We start from the raw sequence: 24,768 nt of genomic DNA, 5'->3' as shown, positions 1-24,768 counted from the left end.
CCGAATGCAGCTGAGATAGGCTCCAGCACCCCCCGCAACCTCAAAAGGGACAAGCGGTAGGAAATGGATGGATGGGCCTAATCTACAAAGCTCTGATGACATTACATGTTTTTGAGCGGTCTCTAACATTGACACATTTAGAGCCATTCAGACAAATATGAATACAGTATGCCTCATTTTGCCCAACAGTGACATCTGGTGGTGGTACAGACTCGATTAATTTGCTACTGCTTGACCCTTTCGCTAAATAACTTATTTTCTCAATTATAATTCAAAAAATAAAACTCAGGAGCAATTTGAACATCCAAACAATTTATTAAAGCATGTATATAATTGTAACATCATGAAAGAAAAAAAGGCTCACTTTAAAAGTCACATTGCCAAATTAAAAAAGCTAAAATAGCTTCAATGGTAATCTAAGCAAAAATTAAAAACATTCGTAAAAACAAGACGCCAATTTACAAAACTATCACCAATCTAGAATACATCTTAATTGCTGAAGATAGAAACAGGAAGCACAGAGAAATGGTGTTGAATCCCTACGATTAATGTGATATCTCAGTGCTTCCTGTGCACATACTATAGCACCCAATACAACCTTAATGATCATTAGTATTAAGAATTTAAAAAATAATCATTACAACTGCAAGGCCAGCCATCAGCAAAAAGCCTGAGTCAAGCTATATATTTTTGTCCACAAGATGGCAGACCTCAACCACTGCACTGGTGACCAATGTTTCTGGTTCTAATCTAGAGCAAGAGAATGTTGCTGTTAAATTAGGGGGGGAGAAAAGAGCAAATACGAGCAAAAACTCAATTTATTGTAATTGGACTGTACTGTAATAGCATCGAGAAATTAAAAAACACAACACAGTGTCTAAAATGTAAAAAAAAACAAGGATATCGTCACTACTTTCATATACATAATATAATTGGCCTATGACCTCTTGAGTGTGTTTTGTTTCTAGTGATAAGATTTTAAAACAGGGGAATTAAAATGCAAATGATGCAGTAGAATGATGTGTGTGTGTTTAACAAGATTACTGTTGACCAGCTGGCTGGGTTTTTTTTTTTTACATTTCCCACAAAAGACTGCAGTTGACTCAAATGTGCTTGAGGATGCAAAATATCTAAGAAGCATGATTACAAAACAGGGTGAGTTAAAACATTTCGGAAAAAAGAAGGTCAAGAATACAAAGACAGAACAGTAGAAACACTCCCAAAAGATATCATCACCCATATCTGCCAAAGCCTCTCCTATACGTGATGGATCCTCCTCAGCAGTGGTGGCCCTTGAGCACCAGTGGGTCATGGCTGAGGATCTGTGTCCACTGTATTAGTGTCTTTGTTGGACAATGTACAGAGGAGGGGATGGGTGAGGGAGAAAAAAAAATGTCTGACTCAAGGTTGTCCCTGTAGCGGGGAAGTTGCCCTTTCCTTTTGGAGGTGAGCAACTCACGCGCTGACAGCGTCCTTCTCCTTCTTGTCGCTGTCTTCGTGCCAGGTGAGGCGTTCCTCGTAGAAGGCTATGACGATCTGCGGGCACTTGTGATTGGCGTCCTTGGCAAGCACAAGGTCGGCCTCATCAGAGTCTTTCCTGTAGGAGAGAGGGGGAAATATAACCCAGCGTTACAATTAATAGATGTAAACACAATACAGAACATCTGCATAATTAATTTAGTTTATGAAACGACCAAAACACAATAGGGGGTTTCTACATAATTTGTCCTTGGTCCTCCAGTATTCATATAGTAGTCTTGTCAGTGACAACAAGGTTGGTTGTAGGGCTGGGCGATATATCGATATACGCGATATATCGTGAGTTTGTCTCTGTGCGATATAGAAAATGACTATATCGTGATATTCGAGTATACGTTCCCACGCAGTTGCTTTTAGCTGCTGGCATTACACTACAGGTTCTCCTAGCTCTTTCCTGTGTCTCCTTTTCAGACAGACAAGCGCACCTTCTTACACACGTCACATACTGTCACGACATACTGTACGTCACATACGACATACTGTACGTCACATACGCCCTCGCGCAGCAAAGAGGTAGCAGCATGGGTAACGTTAGCTGTGATGCTCGCGCAGCCGTGCGAGTGGTAATACAAGAGAGAGGTGTGAATCTGGTAACAAATGAAGGAATAATTAATTCCCCCAAAAAACAGCATGGGGTCCATCGTATGGCTTCAAGTGGGAATATGTCGAACAGACAACTGTAATTTGTCAAGTGTGGGGCAAAAGCGTTTCTATAAAAAGTAGCATTACTGCTAATATGTAGCATCATTTGAAAAGTCACCTGCTAGAGAATGAAGAGTGCTTATTCCGCATGTCAACATCTCCGTTCGGTGTCACACGCCCACACCATCAAAATGCCGAGGCAAACATTTCCAGATTAACACCGTATGAAAAAAATAGTGATTTTTTTAGTTGTGATTTCCTTGTCTGCATGAAAGTTTTAAAGTAGCATATATTAATGCAGTATGAAGAAGAATGTTTTAATGTAGACACATAGAATCATCATACTGCTGTGATTATTTGCATCAAGTGTTCATTCAAGGCTAAGGCAAAATATTGAGATATATATCGTGTATCGCGATATGGCCTTAAAATATTGCGATATTAAAAAAAGGCCATATCGCCCAGCCCTAGTTGGTTGTCACACATTTAAATTGTGATAGGGGAATATTAAGAATTGGGATCAGAGCTCAACTACAAGGTCTTCTCTGGAGTAAGACGGCTTCTTCTTTTGTTTATCATGTCAAACTGTAAATGCTCAACACCTCATGTATTAGTCAACGAGGCTTTTTACACAATGGTTTTACAATTGTTATGCTTGAAAAGTGTGGAGGGAAAGCTATAGTTTGGATTGTTCTTAACTAGCCAACTAGTCTACGCTGTTGTTAGTTTGGATAATAGCAATAAATTACATTTTGGGGGGGTTCGTTCATAGGCGCCGATCCCGTGGGTGCTTCGGGGCCCGAGCACCCACGGACAATGCCGTGCTTGAGTTGAAAAATGAGAGGGATACACGTTTCAAGCAAACACCTTGAACTACAATTTAATGTATAATAAGTACAGAAAGACGTTTTAATGCTGAGCAATTCCCACTAGGATAAAAAGTGTGACAACCAACCCTGTTCTCTGATGACAAAATGCCAATGTCAAGAGAAATTTTGAATTAGCACACAATATTACTCACGACTGCACAGCCTTTGGACTAACTTCATATAATGAAGCAATTAGGACAAATACTCATTATGCATTTTGAACTCATGTTTGTGCCTTTGTCTTTGACTCCTACACAACAAATACAGACATGTGAGCACAATATGAGGGGAAAAAAAGGAGGAAAACTGACAAAAAAAGAGAAACATTTCTATCAGCATGAAGTGTTGCCACGCAAGCCCTGAAATATATATATTATTTTTAATCAAGACTACACTTCCTGCAATTGGGTGCATTTCTACACTATATTTTACCTTTAGATGTATTCTCATCTACCAATCACTTTTGGTTGTCTTTTTGACACTTACACATCACATATAACGAACCACAAAATGTTTAGTTTTTTAGTAGATCATTTACTAACATTATTGCCATTGAGTATGTAATGTAAAAATGTTTTTTTCTATAACATACATAAAAATATGGTGTTGTGACCAGTTTACAGCCGTCACGTCAAAAATATACCTTATCGCTGGCTAAATGCTCAAGAACTACAACTGGTTCAGAACTACCATTTCACATGCCTGCAAATATTGTGGAATTAAAAAAACAATCGATAAAAAAGTACCACGATTGATTGCCATATCAATATTTTGTCCTCACGCCTAAAGAAACACTCTGGAGCTCAGACCTTTGACTTCTACCGCCCAAGTCGTTTGAACCAAGCTATAATGCAAAATCAATATGGTGAAGACTGAATGTGTGCAGTCCCCATGAATTGATAAATCGATTGCTATTAATGACAAATAACCAACTCTGTGACATACAGCAGATTATGTATGTATTAAAAAAAGAGACAGCCAGAAATAACACTGTTGGCAAACTACATTCCCCGAACTGTGTTGCGGTTAAAACCTGTCACTGTGCATGTGCCACATGCCGATATGACAATACTGGGGATTCCCCCGAAAACAGACGCCATTGCTGGTTGTATGTGGTTTTATATTTAGAATACTGGTTTTTCATGGTTAAACATTAATTAGTGAAGCTCAAATTGATCCTCCTAAAAAAAACAATTGCAGAATCAGACTAGGATAAAGGCTATATAGAATATGTAATTATGAGTTCTCATATGACATTTTATCAAAATCTAACAATGCGAAATAAAAAAAAAATAAAAACACAGAATTATTGTGTTACCACTTTTAACGACCATTTCTGTGTTACATATATGAACAACTATGTTAAATATTCCAGGTCAACTAAGATAAACATTGTAATATTTTCTATATTCTGACATGTTTAATCTTAAAGTTACTATTGGGGATTTGTCCCACCCAAAAATGATACTACGCAGGGAAAAATATTAGAGTTTGAATTCTATAACTTGCATACTTTTACTTTTGAAAGTGCAACACAAGTCCTTCTTCACAGGCTCTGACCGCCTGAGAGTGTTAAAAGAGCACTAAGTAACTTTTAAACCTTCATAAAATATTTTTATAACTTTTGGGATGATACATCAACTTACAACTACAGGGTTCCTCCTTAATGTAATTGAATGTGGCGCGCCGCCACAGCATTTTCATTACCACCACACCTTGGAAATATTTTTTTTTTGCACAACAACAAATTAAAGAACCGTAATATAATATTTTGTAGCCCCCAGAAGAAATCAGACAAAGTCTGAGGCTATTTTAAACTTGTATGAAAATCTTAGGCTAACAACCGGCACAATTTCAACAGGTTTTACCTCCCGTGCATACACTTTCATCTCCGCACTTCCGCAGACACCCGCCAATCTCCTTTTAGGCATGGACGGTGTGTTTGAAAACATAGGAAAAACTGACATCAAATCCAAACCACACAAACATGAAGCATTAACACCAGCTGGTCGTTACAGTATGAATTTTTTTTATATATATATATATATATATATATATATATATATATATATATATACACACACACACTATATATACACACTATATATACACACTATATATATATATATATATATATATATATATATATATATATATATATATATATATATATATATATATATACATACATACATATATATATATATATATATATATATATATATATATATAAGCATCATTTGCGCCCTTATATATATATACATATATATATATATATATATATATAAGCATCATTTGCGCCCTTTTGACAAGTGATGTACCAAAAACTCGACCACCGGAAAAACACTTTGATTACCGAAAATGACGCTGCTGAAACCGGATGCAAACACAGCGCACACAGTTGTCTGGAGCGTTGTCAGCACGTCTGCAATACTGACGTAATTTTAATATATCCCAGATACACCCGCGGACAGCGATTTACAAAATGTGCAAATATTAAAGAGGACACTGGCAGCTTTGAAGGAGAAAAAGTCCATCTTGAGCAACAGCGCAAAAAAGTGTGACATCATGCTCGCCTCTTTTGCCAGGGACATTTGGGACAGAAGTAGAGTAAACAGTAGTACATTTTATAATAACACCAGAAAAAGATGCTCGATTTTCTGCTAGTCGTTTTTAACTTAAAAAAAAAAAAAGTAATTAAAAGTCTCTAGGCACTTAAAACAATTTCAAAGTACATTGTACTAAAAGCAGCAACAATTGAAAATATGACAAAACTAAAAAATACGTTGATAGTAATTATTAATAACAGATTTGTTTTCAAATGTATGTATACATTTATTTGCCTTTTTAAAGAAACATATTATACCATCATAGCAAATTACGCAAATTAGTCAATGGCGTCATGGTGACCACACCCATAACTACGCCCATGACCACAGGTATCTTGGTCTAGGGGTCTACCGGTAGTTGAATGACACCTTTGTTATGGCCTGATGGGGTCTGTATTGCTTTCCCTGGCACTAAGCAATTTTGAGGAGGGTGGCAGGAACCCCGCCACACAAAAAACTACAAATGTGCTGACTTGCTTCACGACATACGTCACTCTCCCCTTTATCATTCGTAAAAAAAAAACAGAAGTTGATGCGAACGCCTATGTGAAATTACTGCTAACATGGCAGAAGCTGCAAAACAACCACAAAAATAAACAGTTTTGTCTGAGGAGACAAAAAAACAAAAAGGGATGCTACCCGGATAAAAGCACAGTCAATGATCAACATTGGCCCGGCTTTCGCTCGCTGACGTGAGCTCAAAGACGAGGAGGCATTTCCGACTGGTGCTGCCTGGGCTCTGTTCCTGCTTTACTAGCAAATAATTTTCGATGCTCAAATAAAAACTACAATGCTAATGTTGGCTATCGTAAATTTGCACGGCAGCAATAAATAGCCAGCAGGTTGAGAGTTTGCAGTTCCACACTGACACGACCAGCCACACAACAAACTCAAAAGTACTATAAAAGGGAAAAAACAATGCCATGCCTGCAAACTGCATAGATCAAGTTTAAGTAAAATATGTAGGTTCCTACTGTGGAAAGATTGGTCACACGGAATCATTGTGGTATTATTGTGTCAGCTTGTATGTACGTGACAGTATTTTCTGACGATTTACGCTAGGCACGAGTCCTCATGAGAAATGTGGTCTCCCTTCAGGCAAAACACTACCGTTTTGTCCAATGGTGCTGCCAAAATCAACCAAAACTGAAAGTCCCTAAGTGGGGCTTTGAAGAGATGGGAGACAAACAATCTGAATATGGCTTGTTTATAACATCTTGTATTTGTTTACATTTATATTTACAATTTAGAAACCATATCTTTTGAGTCACGTCATCCTAATCCTAGAATGGTCACTTGTCTCTGATTTATTTACAATCTTTGTCAGTGTTCCCAAGTAACAACACTTATAGAATGTTTTGTCGCACTGAACCACACGGTGGTGTTGAAAACATAACTTTATTTTTGTTGACCAAACTGCTTTGTGTATTGAATTGATATTTAAATGTGAACTATTTATTTGTCGCATGATGTGTTTTTTCTCATGTCAGAATGAGATGTAACTTTAAAAAAACTGTTCATGTGACATAGCACTTTCCAAATGTTTTGCAGTGTAGTTGTCGTTGTGGCTTGTGCAGCCCTTTGAGACACGTGTGATTTAGGGCTATATAAATAAACATTGATTGATAAACATTGAGTTAATTTATGAAATTTTTCTGCTCAAACAATTTACGGATCTGTCAGGTTTGAAAGGTCTTTTGACATTTTATCTGATTATATTAATGACAGGCATATTATTACACATCTCAATTATTTATTTTAAACATACTTAAATATTGTCTTACAAGAGTGATGTGGGTCTTTTCAGGCCTCACTAAGCTATAGTTAGTTTATATACACTTAAAGAAAAAAAACAGCAACTTACCACTTCATTAGGAACATCAAATCACCACACGAGTCAGTTGCACCAATAATTTTTTCTGGTTCAAGGCCTTTCTCAAAGCCACGAGCCACTAGAATTTCCTCCTGAAAGACAGAACCAACTTAACTTAACATGAATGATGCATGGTAGTGGACCACAGCACTTTTAATGAAACATGTGCTACCACAAAGAATAGTGGAGTCAAAGTGTAGATATAAAACACTCCCTTGCACCCCAATATTTAGAAGCAAACCAAAATACAGGTGAGAATAATGTAATTCTACCTCCTTTTTCTTCTTAGGTTTGCTTCCACCCTCCTCGTCGTCATCCGAGCCCCTCTTCTTCGAGCCACCGGAGTCCTTTGTACGTCCAGCCGGGGCTGTGCTTGGCTTGCTGCCCCCACTAGTTGGCGTAGAGGTCCCACTTTTTTTGTAGGTCTTCATAAACTCAGAAATAAGCTCTGGACAGTCCAGGTTCTTCTCTGGTTCCCATGTGTTGTGCTTCCTAAGGGTAAATCACAATAGAGTAAGTCAGGGACAATAGAAGCATTTAAGTCCCATCTTAAAACTCATTTGTATACTCTAGCCTTTAAATAGACCCCCCTTTTAGACCAGGTGATCTGCCGTCTCTTTTCTGCTCTGCCCTCTCCTCCTTCGTGGAGAGGGGGTCACAGATTAGGTGACCACAGATGACGCTCTAGCTGTTCAAAGTCGGTACCCGGGGTGGACCACTCATCTGTGCATCCTTGCCCTGATGTGGGATCTGAGCCGAGGATGTCGTTGTGGCTTATGTAGCCCTTTGAAACACTCGTGATTTAGGGCTATATAAACAAACTTTGATTGACTGATTGAATAGAACATAACTAAAAACATGCAATGTTGTTGCTCCCCGTCCCTTGATAGGTTTTATTAATAAAAAAAAACAACAGTCAAGTAAACACCAGAGCAGTGACCAGAGGGGACTGCAACGCACAAAGGGGCAGAACAAAATTTGGCCAAATGGTGGGCTCTATCAGAGGCATAGTCATGGAACAGGCTGCAGAAACTGTGACACCTATTTAACATTTAAAACTGCACTGAAACAGTGGTTAAAAACGAATCCGACATGCACGCACAATTAGATTATTCACGTTTTTTTTTTTTACTGCGATGAGGTGGCGACTTGTCCAGGGTGTACCCCGCCTTCCGCCCGATTGTAGCTGAGATAGGCTCCAGCGCCCCCCGCGACCCCAAAGGGAATAAGCGGTAGAAAATGGATGGACGTTTTTTTTAAATTTTGTTATGGTTTTTTTTGTTCATGATCTGTGCATATGGTATGCTTGTAATGTGTAATGTTTTGTGATTGACGTATTCTTTTGTATCGTGACCTGTTGAATGATAGCTATTGTGCTAACTCCGGCATATTTACATTGTTGCTCTATGTTGATGGATATGCATTGTACCAAATCAAAAAAATTTAAATAAAATAAATAAATTGTTAGTATAGTTGAAATTAATGCATATGGGCTATAATAAAAGCCATGTTGTTTAAGATTTGAAGTTTTTAAATGCATGTTTTTATCTGCAATCCTATCATAGATTGTGGTATAATGCAGGGGAGCTGTATTTTCTGCACTCAGACAAGAGCTTGTCACAAAATGCTTTACAAACAATGACGGCATTATAAACAGTTGTGCCTCTAATGTTGCCCGTTTAGTATGTGTGCAAATGCTGCTAGATGCAATCAAAACTTACTCTGAATATCCCTTCCACTTGAGAAAAAACTCGACTCTGCCTTTCACCACCCTCCTGTCCAGCACCTTCTCCACAACATACTCTTCTTCATCCGATGATGAGGAGTCGTCTTCGCGAGACTTTTTGCCCATTGCAGAGTTGTTTGGCAAAATGTTGCAGGACGATATTGTTCACCTGCAGATGAAAAATTCAACACGGTGACCGACTGGCAATCAGGCAGCCAATAGGCCCCAGGTTTTTTTTCTGGTCACCACAAAATAAGCTAACACTGGGCTAGCATTGCGGTAACAACAATATGGTTTGTTTGTTTGTTGCTCAAGCGACACATCAAACCGAGCATTTCGTAAGGGGACTATAGCCATGCGTAGCCGTGGACAGAATGCAAAAAAACAAGGTTTATTGATGTAAGTGCAAATTCAGTGCTGCTCCTTGCTAGCTAATCAATGACTATCGAAGGGATGCTTGCTAAGCTAGCGGTTGAAGTGGGCGATTACTAGCTAACGAACTACTACTGAACAAACACTATTTGCAGACGCACACGGCGCTACGGTACTTACACGTTTGCTTACCTTATAGACGCGAAGGACGACAGTTCCGATCGATTACCTGCAGAGCGAATTCGTGTCCTGTGGACCCGCGGCTAAGTTAGCATGTAGCTTAGACCGCATAAAAGGTACTGTGCGCTTGCTTGTGCGTAAAAAAAAGCGCGCGTTAAAGGCTCACAATGAACGTATCCGCCCCTCGGTCAGCTGCTGACCCACTTACTCACTCAGTTCCTATACCCTTCAACATATAGACACCATTTACCGTCACGACTTAAATGTTTGTGGTTATAATGCAGCCTTTGGCAGGAAACCGTCACAGAATATAAGGTTGATAGATTGCCGATGAGACAAATACACGAATGAGACGCGCGTATCCCCACCCCCACAGCCACGTCTAGGTTAAATTGCGCTCAATGCACAATAACTAGCATATAGTTTAATCGGGTCGAATGTTAACATATATGCACCGACTTGACTTTTGGTCAAAAGGAAATATTTTAAGAATACTATTCCTGAATACGGTAGAAAATACGCATCTTTTTACCGTCGCCGCACAAGCACACGCCTACCTAATTGCGATTGGACGACATAATGACTGACAGAATTGTGTCCAATCAACGGTCAGATTTTAGTGACGTATAGCCGCAGCGGGAAGCACTGACCAATAGCGGAGTCAAAGAAGTGGACGTGTTTCTATTTATTCTACTGTTGAAGGGCAGTTTGAGCTCTCCTGACGCAGTTCACCTTCCGCGCACAAACTTGTCGTCATAACTAAATCTGCAAGATGTCGAAGGATGTAAGTACTCAATATAACTTGTGTTATATGTAGAATGGGATTTAGCTATTGGCAGCCGGTATTACAGTGCATGTTTGTTGTTTAAAATGCGGGACGAGAGCTGCCACGCCGCCATTTTGTCAGAGCCCAATCCTCGTGGTCTTTTGTTCTCGCTTACTACGTATTTATTGCATTTGCTCTCAGTTTGAATTGTTACGCCCATGGTATAACGCAACCAAATATCTGCTGTCACATCGGATATTCTAATGTACATTCGCTGCGTTTTAGCTGCACATTTGCCATCAATACATTAGTGCAATTGATTTCGGTAGTGTAATGGCGGAAATGTCTTCCTCCCCCACCCAGTACTGGATGTCGATCGTAAACACCGAGCCTACACTGTAATTTAGCGCTCGACCTTGTATTGTAGCAAAACAGAAAATTACACATTGCGTTTGATAAATCACTAATATTTTGTCTTCGTCCTGTATTAGATTCCGCGTGAGCCAGAGCAGCTTCGCAAGCTGTTCATCGGAGGGTTGAGTTTTGAGACTACAGACGAGAGCCTGCGGGCCCATTTCGAACAATGGGGCAGTCTAACGGATTGTGTGGTAAGTGATGTTATTTCCATTCATATTTACTAATATGAGGATCTGTATTCATTTTCGGGGTCTCATGTTTTAACTTAGGTCATGAGAGACTCCGGCAGCAAGAGATCCAGGGGTTTTGGCTTTGTCACCTACTCATCAGTACAGGAGGTTGATGCTGCAATGTGTGCCCGCCCTCACAAGGTGGATGGAAGAGTGGTTGAACCCAAGCGAGCGGTCTCCAGAGAGGTGCGTAATCTTTAATTAATGGATCCAGCTATTTGGTCTTGATGGTATGAGAGAGAAATGGCGTGACCGTCTCTGCATACAGGATTCCAGTCGACCAGGCGCGCATGTCACTGTGAAGAAAATATTTGTCGGCGGCATTAAAGATGACACCGAGGAATCGCATTTGCGCGATTACTTCCAGGAGTTTGGAAAAATTGAGGTCATTGAAATAATGAATGATCGTGTCACTGGTAAGAAGAGGGGCTTTGCCTTTGTCACTTTTGATGACCACGACTCCGTCGACAGGATCGTCAGTAAGTGTTGATTTCTACATATTTGATTGGATAGTAGAAATTGTACTTTTTTACTAACCATTTGTTTTTATTTTTCTGCAGTTCAGAAATATCACACAATTAACTGCCACAACTGTGAAGTCAGAAAGGCCCTCCCACGACAAGATATGCAGTCAGGAATGGGCATGAGAGGAGGAGGAGGAGGTACGTGGACTTCATGATACATTGTAGCAGATATGTAACATGACGTGCTAATTTTTGGCCACTGTCAGGATTTTCAGGTGGTCGGAGCAGCAGTGGCGGCGGAAGGCCTTATGACTATGACCGAGGTTACAATCAGGGTAAGCACTGTTTGCCATAGTAACAGATGCTTTGTGTTGTCTGTATGGTGCAGACTTGACATGTACTTCTACTCCAGGTGGCAGGGGCAGATATGGAGACAGCCATTACAACTGCAATGGAGGTGATGGCGGCGGTGGTGGTGGTGGTGGTAAGTGCATTATTTCGTGGACCTCATGCTTATTATGCACATGTACCTCCCTCCTTTTGGGATACGTACTAAAAATATATATTTTTTGTAGGCTATGGAGGTAGTCCTGGTGGATATAACAACAATGGAGGCAGCCGTAGTTATAACCAGGGCTACAGCCAGGGTGGTGGTGGTGGTGGAGGAGGTGGCGGCGGCGGAGGAGGCTATGGTGGAAATGGCTATGACAGCAACGGTTATGGTGAATATTTTCATCACTCATCCTGAATACATTTTTTTTTTTATCATAACAAAAACCTGTGCTTATTTAAAATTGCAGGCAATTGTGGTGGTGGAGGCGGTGGTGGAAACTACAATAATATGGGCCACTACGATTCCCAGTCTTCTAACTTTGGCCCCATGAAGAACAACTTTGGCGGCGGTGGTGGCGGCAGCAGCAGCGGTGGTGGAGGCGGCAGGAGCTATGGTAAGTAGGGCGAGTCAATGCAAATGATCGTGTACCCATACAAAACCTGAAGGCATATTTATTATGCTACTAGGTGGCTATGGAGGCAGCTCAAACAGCGGATATGCACGTCAAGGGCGATTTTGAAGTGACAAAGGGGTAAGTATTTAATGCCAACACCACCAGCTTTGTCACCATTGCCACAGTCTTTGTAGTAGCAGGGATTCGTTGTGCAGTGCTCATACCAAATTAAAAAAAATGGATCTTAGGTCATATGAAGTCAGTGCACAGTTAACAATGTTGTTCCGTATTGTTCAACAGGACTGAGTACTTAGGAGAGGAAGTGACAGCAAGAGGAGAGGAAGTGACAGGGCAGCTGCAGGTTTACCTCCTAAATCTGCTCAGCCAAACACTTGTGGCAGATTACAGCTACTGCAAGAGATGTACAATAGCTAAATTGTTGAGGGTTTTCATTTAAGCGTTCTTGTGTTTTTTCATCTGTTTCTGGAAAGCAAGCATTCCAATGAGGGTTTTATGTAGATTTTGTTTTGTCTTTAATCTGGTTTTATTTGTAACTGAATCAACGTCAAGCTGAATAAACAAAACAAAAAATTTCTTAATAACTTTTAGCTTCCTTTTTAGTGGTTTTGTGCAGGGGTGGGAGCTGGGAGGGTCATCTGTGTGACGTGCGCATCCGTGGAATAGTCGCCACATGGCAAGAGCCATAAATACACGCGTCTACTGGTTGAGGGGCACGTGAGGGTACAGACTCAACTCCGGGTGCAGCACAAAACATCTGGAGGATGCTAGCTTACATGCAAAGTCTTTGAGGCTAGCCATGGAAGCCAGCTGAGGGAGAGAAGTAGCAATCAACGCCAGGATCATTGAAGCAGGGGACAGTGAGAACAGAAGCCTGAGGCTAGCAGGCAGCAGCTACCAAAGGCTTAAATGCTGCCTGTAGGTAAGACCAGCCTTCTCAACTACTGATAGTACACCTTACTTTGCCATGTAGCTGGTAAGATGTGTAGCACAGTAATGATAAAACTTTGTTGTGAAAAAAATCTCATTGAGTTGGTCGATCGGCCTCCTAATTATTGCATAAGTGTGTCAACATATTTGCATGCCATGATTAAATGAAAATGCTTGTAGAGGGTTTCCTTTTTATTGACTTGTTTCTGCTTTCAGGTAGTACAGTCAAGCATGCACTCAGGGGGAACAAAGTTCATCGAACTGAAAACCGATAAATCAGGTACAATCCGAACGACCCTCGGTGAAGCACACAATTGTGCATCTTCAAGTTTGCCATCACGAATGCCTGCATTTTGTGTGAGGGGAAATTCATTGTATTTTCTTTTCTGTTTTTTTGCAGAATTCCACAGAAAGCTGAATTGGTGCTGAAGATGTTTTTATGAATTTTGGTAAACATTTTACACTTTATTTTTTTAAATAAAATTATATTTTTTATAAGGCGTCTTGTTTATTTGAAAACATGAATTGTATAATACACAATGCTCAGATTTTTGTAAGGACTGGAGTCCATTTAGGTAGTTGTCACAATTTTTCAGTAAATATTTCTGATGTACATTCATCAGCAATGTTCTCTCTTCTGCATCATTGTTTGAGGCACCAGATATACTTTACCATCTGGAGTTTGCTGTAGGTAGTACTCATCTATTGAATATGGTTGTCCAGTTTCATCTCTCAGGTGAGAAAAGACTTCAGCATACAAGTCAGTGAGGTGATGCTTAATAAAAGCTAAACTGTGTTGGAACTCAAACCTCTCCTGGACCAAGTTTTCCCTCGTGGCCTGCAGCTCACCCAATTCTCTTTCAAGGTGAATTATGCTGTCCAATTTGCGCTTGCGGCAGTTTTGTGCTGCCACTTTGTTCTTGCCCCTCCGCCTGATGTCCTTAATCAGTGCCAGTTGAGCATCAGACAGGGTGTACTGCGTCAGGAGTTCATTGAAATCGTCCACTGGCAGATTGATAATCTTATCGATTGGGAAGGGAATCTTCAACGTCATGGCCCGCCTTTCATCCCTGCTCATTGTAGGTGTTTGTAAACTTCCTGGAGGTTGTGTATTCATGGCATGTTGCCAGCTCCCAGTGCTGGGCCTTCTTGAGTTGTGTACGTCACCCAAAGTCTGACGTTTTAAAGCATTAGGTTGTGAATGGCTTAAATGTTGCTGCGGTGTGAAATAAGGTTGTGACCCAGATTGTGTATATGAGTCAGACTGATTTTGGTAGTCCGTCATGTAGCTGATGTGTGTATTCTTGTGTTCAGTCATGCGTTCTGATTCTGCACATGGAATGGCAATGTCCACACTCTTGTAACCTGGTGCTCCTGCAGCAGGATTTTCAGGCGAGGCTAATGGTGGACTAGATCCTAGAGACAAACCTGAATCTGACTCCAGATCATCAGCTGTTCGAGCATGTGAACTTAGTCCATGTAAAGTCCACATTGTGCGCCGCCCCCCCAGCCCTTGAGGTAGGCTGCAATTGGGCCGGCTGGTACCTGACAAGCTTATTTCAGGGAGCGCTGTCGGCAAGTGGTGAGGTTGAGACGAGAGAGGTGGCAGGTTCCGGTTGAGCTTAGGTCGGGAATGCTCGTACAGTGCCTCTGTGCGATAACAGGTGTCCTCAGAGTAACCTCCATGGTACGTGTGCGTTGTGCCCTCATATGTAGAATGAGCAGGCAGCTCAGAGTGGGCCATCTCATATGCACCTATATGAGCCATTGGCTCAATGCTTGGGTATTGTGTTGTTTCATAGGTGCTTTCACCGGGTGCCTCCAAGCCCTGCAACAACAAATACATTAGTCTGTATATAATAAAACAGTGCTGTAGAGATAAATACAAGGCCACCTTCGCAATATGGAGATATAGTACAATAGGCAAAAGAAAACCTATATTTTGTGTCAAACAAGATATATAACTGTAAGCAACCAAACAGAAAAGCCAACGTTCCCCAATTATATTTTATAAAACTGTTACCAATATACATTTGCATCCTTTTAAAATTCTGATCAAAGTACAGGCATATTCTATGTCCTAAATACACACTTAAATGCTTTAGATCAGTGGTTCTCAAACTTGTTTCACTAAGTATCACCTCAGAAAACACTTGGTTCTCCAAGTACCAACATTAAAATAAAGTAGTGTGGTAGGCCTAAGTGTTAATTAAAAACAAGCCAGTAGTTTTATTTAACAAGTATATTTATTAGTTCTGGCCACTGTAAGATTACAGTTGGAACAGTAACACTTTGTAAAGTGAAGTGAATTATATTTATATAGCGCCTTTTTCTAGTGACTCAAAGTGCTTTACATAGTGAAACCCAATATCTAAGTTACATTTAAGCCAGTTTGGGTGGCACTGGGAGCAGGTGGGTAAAGTGTCTTGCCCAAGGACACAACGGCAGTGACTAGGATGGCGGAAGCGGGGATCGAACCTGCAACCCTCAAGTTGCTGGCACGGCCACTCTACCAACCAAGCTATACCGCCCCGGTATTGTCTTCATGTAGGAAAATAAAACATCACTTAAGTGATTCTTTGGCGTACCACTAGATGGAGCCCGCATACAATTTTGAGAATTACTGCTCTAGATCCCTGTTGTCAAACTAAAGGCCAGGGGGCCAGATCTGTCCCATCACATCATTAATGTGGCCTGCAAAAGCCCGGAAATGATGCGCAACAATAAAGCACATCATCTTTAATAAAGGTATTTTATGTACCAGTTTTAACAGAGAAACAAACACGTACTGCTTAACTTTGCACATCTTCTAAACTTTAACATTATCTGATCATGCAACAATATGTATTTTTTTTGTTATCAAAAAGGAATACCTAAATATCTGCTTGTCACCTCAGCCTATGATTTCAAAGCAATTTATCAATGAATATTAAAAGAACAAAAACAAATGTATAGGCAATTATGTAATTATATCATGAGGCAACTATATATTGATAGTCATATACCCTGAAGCGGTAAAAAATGGATGGATGGATGGATATTTTGGCCCTCAATGAAAACAAGTTTAACATCTATACTCTAGATCAGTGGTTCTCAAACTTTTTTCATCAAACACCACCTTAGAAAACACTTGGCTCTCCGAATACCACCATAATAACCAACATTAAAGTAGCGTAGTAGGGCTAAGTATTCATTTAAAAAAGGCAGCGGTTTTATTTCACAAGTATATTTAATATTCTTGGCCATTGTAACATAACACGTAGTTTGAACAGTAACACTGTGTTTCAATATATGAAAATAAAACTGATCACTTAATTAAGTGATTCTCTGGCGTACCACTAAGTCTGAGAATCACTGCTCTAGATTTTCCCCAGAAGTTAGGATCATTTCGACTCATCAAAAATATTGTGTTTTGTCCAAAGTGTCCAATGGTATCTGGGAAATATGAATTTAAATTGTATACATAGTTGTTCATAAAATTTTCAAAGACAAAGCCGTATAGAGGCTTGTCACTTTTTTTGAGTCATTACCAGCTTAAAAAAAGAAATCACCATTAAAAAATGACCTGCTGTACATATTCTTTAAACTGGAAACATAGAGGTGTTAAGTTCTAAAAAAATACTTGCGTTCAAAAGACCACAAGCAACCAAAACAGTTCCTTAAGTCTGATTATTTAACTAAGATGCATGTTATTTTCTTTGGTTGTTGTTGTTTTTTGCAAAGTAAGAAACCATAGAATAAACTGCCACAGGAAATGAAAATACAGTTACCTGCAGCTCAGGTATGGCCATTAGTTCCTGCCAGGCCATGTCCATCTCTGAGTCTTGTGCTCCATGAAATCTACCTCCATGAAAATTAGAGGACACTCCATCACATAGCCTGCCAGATACCTTCGAACATGACAAAATATATGCTCAACTCAATAAAATACATATGTTGTTTTGTTTTTTGTTTTCAAATCCAAAGCCTTACCTCGCAGGTTCTCGTTGGTGGGAAAGCGTAGTTGGCTGTTGAACACATTTAGGAACGCTTCTTGTTGCACTTGTTCAACCTTGTTAAGTATAAAGTTATCAAGAAACATACCGTTATTGTCAAGTATCCTGCCTTCAACAAACAGTGTCTTAGCACAACCTAGATTTCAACACATTTATTTGAGTGAACGCTTTTTAGAACATATTAAGACTACAACTTCAGTTGACCCCTCCCATCAGCTATGTAGCTTTGCCACCCAGTGATAAGACAATCTGCAGGGAAACAGCACATTCTGCAGGACTAGTGGAGGCCTATTGGAGGTTTTTGTTCATTTTGTTGTAAACATTATTTACACTATTTGTAATCAATTTAAAACTACTATATATGCATAGGCTGGTTGGACAAAACTTGAAGCCAAAACTGCATTAACTTTGAAATGATATACTCACCAGTACAAATTCATGTTTTTAAGTGCGATACCCTGTAAAAAAAACATTGTAAATTCACAGCAAATTGCTGACTAATAATTGCATTACTTTAACAGGTCATTGCTGCAAAATATAAGGATATTGTAATTTTTTCAGCTATGTGTTCTAATGTTACAGTAAATGTTCATGACATCATTTTACTGTGAAAAAACACTGTTAGATGCTTTGAAATCCTGGTAAAGTTTACTCTGTCATTTTTTGTTATCGCTATAGATTTTCATGATGAATATGTTATCAAATGCTTCCGAATGCCGATTCTAAAACGATTTTCACTTTTATGTAAAATGTAGTGTGTTCTATTGGGGAATTTGTAATTGGGTTAACTTTAAATTACATGTTTAATATTTGAAATATTCATGCAGACAGTCAGATAGTTATATTGATATTAATAATTTAATAAGTAATGCATTGTGCTCTGTAGGCCATTGCTTCATTTAAACCCTATTTTTGATTCTCTTTAGTTTTGTAATTGTTTGCATTACAACTGATATGTATTGTAATAATTCAATACAGGATTAATTGATGTAACTAGTGTTTGCAGCAAGTGGTTAAAATAGTGCACAAGTAATCATCACATATTCCAATGACTAAGTGACATCGCAGTTTGGTAAAGTGTCAAGTTAGTGAATCAACATACCTGAGCAACATCCTCTGTATCTTCGACAGGTGAAGTCTTAAAATGATGAGCACGGTCGTGGTCTGAACTCTTTAGTATACTTTCCTTCTTTTTTACATACACACAAAAACTGCCATGCCCCCTGAAGGCGCTATTTCCTTTCTGTCTCTCTCTCTGCTCAGCTACACATGGAACCAGCTGCATAAATGGGATGGCTCTGAGCACTCAAAAGCGATCTCTCTGCAAAGCGCTTCTTCCATCCTTAATAGCACACTTGCACCCCAACCTCCAAATTTCCCTTTTGCCCACACGGCAAACCTCAAACCAACAGTCTGGCATGCACCCCTGTCAATGATGCAGTCACTCTGCACTCAAGATAAATTCACAAATCCCCCTTAAAAAACATGCAAACGATTAGGCTTGACAGAGATGTGATGACAAAACAACTCTTGCCTCGGACAAACCGCACAAGACCCTTGTGTTTTCATATCCGCCTGAACGAAAGGTATGGTAGATGTGTTACATGGAGCACCTGTAGTCAGAGGTGGCACCGTGGCAGGGGTGGGATTGAGACTTAGTTGAGTACAAATGGAATGTACACCCCGCGACAGGTAAGAAAGAGTACATTGTTCCTCCACCTGGCGAGCAAGCACCAAGTGAGAGAGCATGTCTCACACAGCAACCATTAAAATCCTTCATCAAAACGAAACAAATGTTGCCCTAACCGGCTCCCACAAATGCAATATAGAGCAGTTCTATTACATAACAGACTGCATTAGAGATACATTGCTTACTTTATTAAAATATATCAACCTATATTATTATATTGTAAATCTCCAGCCAAATAACACAATAATGGTAATCTTGAAATAAAAGTTATACTGTAATTATATTATGAGTTGTCAAAAATAACGCGTTAACTTGTGTGACTAATCACCAAAAAAATCGCATTAATAATGTATATACTCATATTCATCGTACAATTTGCTTTGACTGTACATTCTCCAATACCAGTGGTTCTCAAACTTTTTTTTTTACCAAGTACCATCTCTGAAAGCATTTGGCTCTCCAAGTACCACCATGACCAACATTGAAATACAGTAGCACAGTAGGCCTGAGTGTTTATTAAGTGAAGTGAAGTGAATTATATTTATATAGCGCTTTTCTCTAGTGACTCAAAGCGCTTTTAAATAGTGAAACCCAATATCTAAGTTACATTTAAACCAGTGTGGGTGGCACTGGGAGCAGGTGGGTAAAGTGTCTTGCCCAAGGACACAACGGTAGTGACTAGGATGGCGGAAGTGGGAATCGAACCTGCAACCCTCAAGTTGCTGGCACAGGGCCCCCAACACAGTGTCATTATTTTTTCTGTATTATAATTTCATCATCATTAGTGGCCTCCCTGGGCCCCCCTCCATCATGGGCCCCTAGAATCCGTCTCCTTTACCCCCCCTTTTAGGCGCCCCTGCATGTAGATAATGGGTTTCACCAGTGACGTGCGGTGAGGTTCATGGCTGGTGAGGCACTGACTTCATCACAGTCAGATTTACAAACATATGAACCCTAAAGAGTATCTTATTCACCATTTGATTGGCAGAAGTAAACGGGTTATGTTTAAAAGCTCATACCAGCATTCTTCCCTGCTTGGCACACAGCATCAAGGGTTGGAATTGGGGGTTAAATCACCAAAAATGATTCCCGGGCGCGGCGCCGCTGCTGCCCACTGCTCCCCTCACCTCCCAGGGGGTGATCAAGGGGATGGGTCAAATGCAGAGGACAAATTTCATCACACCTAGTGTGTGTGTGACAATCATTGGTACTTTAACTAAACTTTAACTTTACACAAACAAACTGTAGCACACAAAAAAGCACATTTAATTAAAAAAACGTTATTATGGTCTTACCTTTACGTATAAGTGCGGGAACAGTGGTGTTCGTGTTGGAGGAGTTGAATGAATGAAATATGAAATCCGTGCTGCAGTCTGCAGGTGTACCTAATGTTGTGGCCCTGCGGTCGTTCACGGCTCCTCCGGCGCGAGCATTGTTGTTTTTGCACTTTTTGTCTTCTTGTTAAGTGACTTTTTTTGGGTGGATTCGGTCTTGCACGTGGAGGGTTTGGGTGTGGGCTTTGGTTAGTGTGGCGCTCCCGTCGGGGGGTGCATTCTGCGGCGGAGGTGCATTAACCGGCACCAGGAGGCGGGATTACTGCGAGCCTCACACAGTGCGTCTTCGCAGCAGTTTTATGATTGCTCAGCACAAGAAATATATTACACACATACAGTTGTTGACAAAATACACTGTACATTATATACCTCAGCTAACTAAACTATGGAAATGTATAATATAATTCATATAGCAATACGGTCTCACTGCACAGCAGGCCAGCAGTTAGCCGAGTCCGCAATCCATGGTGAGGCACAACTGAGTGACATGCCTCAACTGGCTGCTGATCACCGCACCGTCTCTTCTCAGTATTTGAACGGCAAATGTGAAAATTCAGCGATTTTGAATAAAAATAATCTAAAACTGGTGAAGTTTAATGGAAAATAACTTTATAGTATAATCACTGAATACATATAACAATTTAATTAATTTTTTTACTTTTTACATTTTTTTTCTTTCCAGTGACCGCACGTCACTGGGTTTCACTATGTAAAGCTCTTTACAAATATAATTCACTTCACTTCATATGTTTGGCCACTGTAACATTACACACAGTTTAAAAAGTAACACTATGTTTGAATATAGGAAAATAAAACACCTTTTTAAAATGTATATTTTATTTTGTGTAATCCACTGGGTCCTATGTTATGTTATGTTTTACGTCTAGTTTATTCAATGTTTAACAGATGTTTTGGTTTCACTTGGCCTTGAAGGCATCATCGTTACGTGCAGTTAATGTTTGTTTTTGTTTACATGTGTTCTGCATGTTGAATGGGAGGGAGGCTGGGAAAGGACAGACGTAAGCGGAGAAAGTGGATAACATTCGGTTCCCACGTGTGTTCAGTGATAGAAAAGACGGTCCTGTTTGTGTCTTAATTGTTTATTTTGGCGTTGACTACGGCCAACAATAGTCGGATTCTAATGACTTCCATTGAAGGCTGATAAACCTTTGATAACGGCTCAAGTTACGTCACTTAATTACGGCGGTGTAGCTCGGTTGGTAGAGCGGCCGTGCCAGCAACTTGAGGGTTGCAGGTTTGAGCCCCGCTTCCGCCATCCTAGTCACTGCTGTTGTGTCCTTGGGCAAGACACTTTACCCACCTGCTCCCAGTGCCACCCACACTGGTTTAAATGTAACTTAGATATTGGGTGTCACTATGTAAAAGCGCTTTGAGTCACTAGAGAAAAGCGCTATATAAATATAATTCACTTCACTTCACAATATTTTACTTATGTTTTTTTTCCTCAAGGGATTTTTTTGGGCGGTACGCGTACCACAGTTTGAGAATCCTTGTCTTATACCTTAACCGAGACAGTCAGTGCAAAGTAGAGTAAGGAGACTCTGACTTGTGTGCTTACTGGAAAATGTCCCTCTAAAATACACCTTGATGGTACTTTATATAAAACTGTTACCAAGTTTTAAGAAAATAAATAAAGCACATTCAAGTAAAATATTTAAAGAATGTTCCTGTATGACATTCTTACAATAAAATTGCATTTGTGTCCAAATATTGGGCTCATTTTTACATTAATTTAGTACATGCACGTGAGTAACAGCCTGTGATTAATCCAAATTCAAAAGCTTGAAATCTGATTTTTAAAAGTAATCTACTACATTATATTGAACATAACATTACAATTGCCACATGACTGATGACAAATTGTGCTTACATACAATCACATTAAGCTCATTTGTTCACAACCCTTGGGTCTCATTTATAAAAATGCGTGGAACTCTGACTAAAAGTGTACAGTAAATACAACAAATACAATTACATTCATCACAATGAAGGTTTGCATGAGTGCTCTCAAATGATTTAAAAAAAAAATCAGATTAATCATAATTTTGAATTTGTAAATAATCACGATTAATCATAGTCGCTGTAGACGTTGCTTGACTTATCTGTAGTACGTTTGTAGACAATATTGCCGCTGCTTGGTATAATCCAACTGCGTTGGTTGTTGTCTGCTGCTTGTTTTTTATGTAGCATATTTTGCTTTTAGGTGTAAACTAAGCGGTAAGAGAATTAATCACCGTACATGCAAATTACCCTGGTTTTACATAAAGTCCCATCAGGGTGTATTTTAAAGTAACATTTGCCACCAGTTGCAGTCTCCTCTCGTGTCTTTGCACTGGCGTATGCATTGACCTGATCACTGACCGTATAACAACCTCACGACTATAAGGTAACTATCGTAAATTTGGTGATTAATCTGCGTTAATACATGATTAATGCTATATTTTTTGTGACCAATCACACGTGTTAACTTATTAAATTTGACAGTCCTAGATCACATACTTTGCGTGTAAATCATCCTACGCAAATTTTACGCAAGCGTTATAGGTGAGCCCCAGTCCATCCAGCCATCCATTTTCTACCGCTTGTCCCTTTCGGACAAACCTATTTCAGCGGCATTCGGGCGGAAGGCGGGGTACACCCTGGACTACAAGTCGTGTACATATAAATATGTACATGTATTATATTTACACATATTTTCTCAGAGCTACAAAGCCTACACCACAGTGATTGTATTCTGCCTAATTAAACAATGTGTAAAACATTTAACATCACGTATTGTATACTGTCATATTACTATACTGTATATGATAGTATAATATTTTAGTGTCAACAATCGGGGCGTGTATTCCACTTTATTACTTTTTACTCTGTAGGCGGCTGACAAAGTCGGGAAAGGTGAACCTCTACCCGGAACCAAGAAAGGGACTTCCCAAGCACTTCCAGCAAGGACTTCCCAGCTTTCCTAGCACCAAGCCCCTGACTCAACCCCCCAACCACAACCATGTTATTACTTTGACCACAGTTTGGTTTTGGATATAGCAGCAGTTCCCAGGTCAACGCCCACGTTCCTTGTTTTTTTGTTTGTTGGCTTCAATTAGTTTTGTGCATCTCTGATTTCCCACTTGCTGGTCAGCCTTTTCTTCATGTGCAGCACAATACTGAGAACACATACACATACACTCAGAGGTTGTTGTGGTTATTCAAAATAACCTGCTTCTGAGAAATATATATTTTTTACTATCTTTGACTGGAGCCGGATTGTTATTCTAGTAATTCTCAAAGCAGACAGAAAATAACCTTTCTGTGTTGTTTCTGAGAATATTTTTTTAAGTACAGTTTTCACACATCACCGCACAAATAACAGCAAATGAGGAACAAAGAGAGATAATTTACCAGAGGTTACACCAAAGCCTGCGTTTACTTCAAGATGTTTAGATCAAGATAAAGTTTTGCAACAACTTACAGGATTTCATCATTATTGTTCTCAATGTTGGTTTATTCACCTTGTCTACAAATCCAAATACAGATAGTTCCGAATACAATAATGGACAATAACAGACATTGGATCATTTTGTCATTTATAATCCACCAAAGTTTATGTGAAACAAACAAACAAACAAAAAACTGTAATTGTGTTGAATTTCAGCTTTAGTTAAAAGGTTACGCAAAAATAGGACATTTACCATTTAAGAATTGCAGCAATATTGTGGCGATCACCTTTTGTTTCAGGAGCTCATGCATTTGGACAATTGACATGTGTTTTTAAATATTGGGAATATCTGATAAAGTGGTATCTCACTTTAGTATTTTGAGATAAGAGCTGTCTCTCGGCTAATTGTTATGCTTAAAGCTGCAAGTAAAAATTTGAGTGACAAGTATCCCCGCCATTAGTTGGCATAGCCAATGAACGTGATAAGAGCCACCCAAAGCATTTGGTTCTACTAGCTACATTAGCTTATAGCTAGAAACGGACATAACTTTGTTAACCAACCGTGGAAAGGAAGAAAGTTAAAGTCGAGGACAGTGCTGAAAAGGAGTGGACAATATTCATTGAATTAAATAAATAAATCATCAAAAACTTTGCCGAGCGTGCCGCAAACTTGAGCAGAATGAGTCAATTACTCTACCCAAAGATGTTAAAGCAGT

General features: G+C 39.6%; 3 protein-coding genes across 6 annotated transcripts; 1 reads left to right on the top strand and 2 right to left on the bottom strand.

Moving 5' to 3' along the window:
- Positions 1 to 295: 295 nt before the first annotated feature.
- On the bottom strand, positions 296 to 10,325 carry cbx5 (chromobox homolog 5 (HP1 alpha homolog, Drosophila)). 2 transcript variants are annotated; one of them, XM_061985703.2, is made up of 5 exons: positions 9,811 to 10,325; positions 9,254 to 9,427; positions 7,805 to 8,024; positions 7,524 to 7,624; positions 296 to 1,597 (listed from the first exon to the last, which is right to left on the bottom strand). In XM_061985703.2, exons 2-5 carry the CDS (start codon positions 9,382 to 9,384, stop codon positions 1,456 to 1,458), a joined length of 594 nt encoding a protein of 197 aa, XP_061841687.1. In that variant the 5' UTR covers positions 9,385 to 9,427; positions 9,811 to 10,325; the 3' UTR covers positions 296 to 1,455. The 2 variants fall into 2 exon arrangements, with proteins under 2 accessions (XP_061841687.1, XP_061841678.1); XM_061985694.2 differs by having other exon boundaries at positions 9,823 to 10,321.
- A 101-nt stretch (positions 10,326 to 10,426) lies between these two features.
- On the top strand, positions 10,427 to 14,080 carry LOC133622741 (heterogeneous nuclear ribonucleoprotein A1-like). 2 transcript variants are annotated; one of them, XR_012050619.1, is made up of 12 exons: positions 10,427 to 10,594; positions 11,068 to 11,184; positions 11,263 to 11,409; positions 11,492 to 11,702; positions 11,784 to 11,885; positions 11,954 to 12,022; positions 12,100 to 12,171; positions 12,263 to 12,409; positions 12,488 to 12,634; positions 12,708 to 12,772; positions 13,799 to 13,862; positions 13,983 to 14,080. XR_012050619.1 is itself a non-coding variant. In XM_072913867.1 (11 exons), exons 1-10 carry the CDS (start codon positions 10,583 to 10,585, stop codon positions 12,758 to 12,760), a joined length of 1,077 nt encoding a protein of 358 aa, XP_072769968.1. In that variant the 5' UTR covers positions 10,427 to 10,582; the 3' UTR covers positions 12,761 to 12,772; positions 12,935 to 13,236. The 2 variants fall into 2 exon arrangements, 1 of the variants encoding a protein (XP_072769968.1); XM_072913867.1 differs by lacking the exons at positions 13,799 to 13,862; positions 13,983 to 14,080 and adding an exon at positions 12,935 to 13,236.
- Positions 13,711 to 18,822, bottom strand: nfe2 (nuclear factor, erythroid 2). Of its 2 annotated transcripts, XM_061985645.2 has the most exons (5): positions 18,680 to 18,809; positions 18,004 to 18,035; positions 17,555 to 17,633; positions 17,353 to 17,472; positions 13,711 to 15,410 (listed from the first exon to the last, which is right to left on the bottom strand). In XM_061985645.2, the coding sequence occupies exons 3-5, from the start codon at positions 17,600 to 17,602 to the stop codon at positions 14,202 to 14,204; spliced, it is 1,377 nt and encodes a 458-aa protein (XP_061841629.2). In that variant the 5' UTR covers positions 17,603 to 17,633; positions 18,004 to 18,035; positions 18,680 to 18,809; the 3' UTR covers positions 13,711 to 14,201. The 2 variants fall into 2 exon arrangements, with proteins under 2 accessions (XP_061841629.2, XP_061841638.2); XM_061985654.2 differs by lacking the exon at positions 18,004 to 18,035 and having other exon boundaries at positions 18,680 to 18,822.
- Positions 18,823 to 24,768: the final 5,946 nt, after the last annotated feature.

The sequence above is a fragment of the Nerophis lumbriciformis genome, linkage group LG01 (genome assembly GCF_033978685.3).
Source record: "Nerophis lumbriciformis linkage group LG01, RoL_Nlum_v2.1, whole genome shotgun sequence".
In the NCBI taxonomy this organism is placed as follows: Eukaryota; Metazoa; Chordata; class Actinopteri; order Syngnathiformes; family Syngnathidae; genus Nerophis; species Nerophis lumbriciformis.
Note: the sequence above shows the minus strand (reverse complement) of the source record. Positions and strands in the feature narration are given on the sequence as shown.

Excerpts from the sequence above, each read along its gene's own strand:
- LOC133622741 (XM_072913867.1), top strand. Across the intron at positions 11,185-11,262 it reads GCAGTCTAACGGATTGTGTG|GTCATGAGAGACTCCGGCAG; the intron begins GTAAGTGATGTT and ends GTTTTAACTTAG. Across the intron at positions 11,703-11,783 it reads CTCCGTCGACAGGATCGTCA|TTCAGAAATATCACACAATT; the intron begins GTAAGTGTTGAT and ends ATTTTTCTGCAG.
- cbx5 (XM_061985703.2), bottom strand. The coding sequence starts at position 9,384 with ATGGGCAAAAAGTCTCGCGAAGACGACTCCTCATCATCGGATGAAGAA. Across the intron at positions 7,625-7,804 it reads AACCTAAGAAGAAAAAGGAG|GAGGAAATTCTAGTGGCTCG; the intron begins GTAGAATTACAT and ends TCTGTCTTTCAG. Across the intron at positions 1,598-7,523 it reads TTGATGTTCCTAATGAAGTG|GAAAGACTCTGATGAGGCCG; the intron begins GTAAGTTGCTGT and ends TCTCTCCTACAG.
- nfe2 (XM_061985654.2), bottom strand. The coding sequence starts at position 17,602 with ATGTGTTCAACAGCCAACTACGCTTTCCCACCAACGAGAACCTGCGAG. Across the intron at positions 17,473-17,554 it reads CACCAACGAGAACCTGCGAG|GTATCTGGCAGGCTATGTGA; the intron begins GTAAGGCTTTGG and ends TCATGTTCGAAG. Across the intron at positions 15,411-17,352 it reads TGGCCATACCTGAGCTGCAG|GGCTTGGAGGCACCCGGTGA; the intron begins GTAACTGTATTT and ends TTGTTGTTGCAG.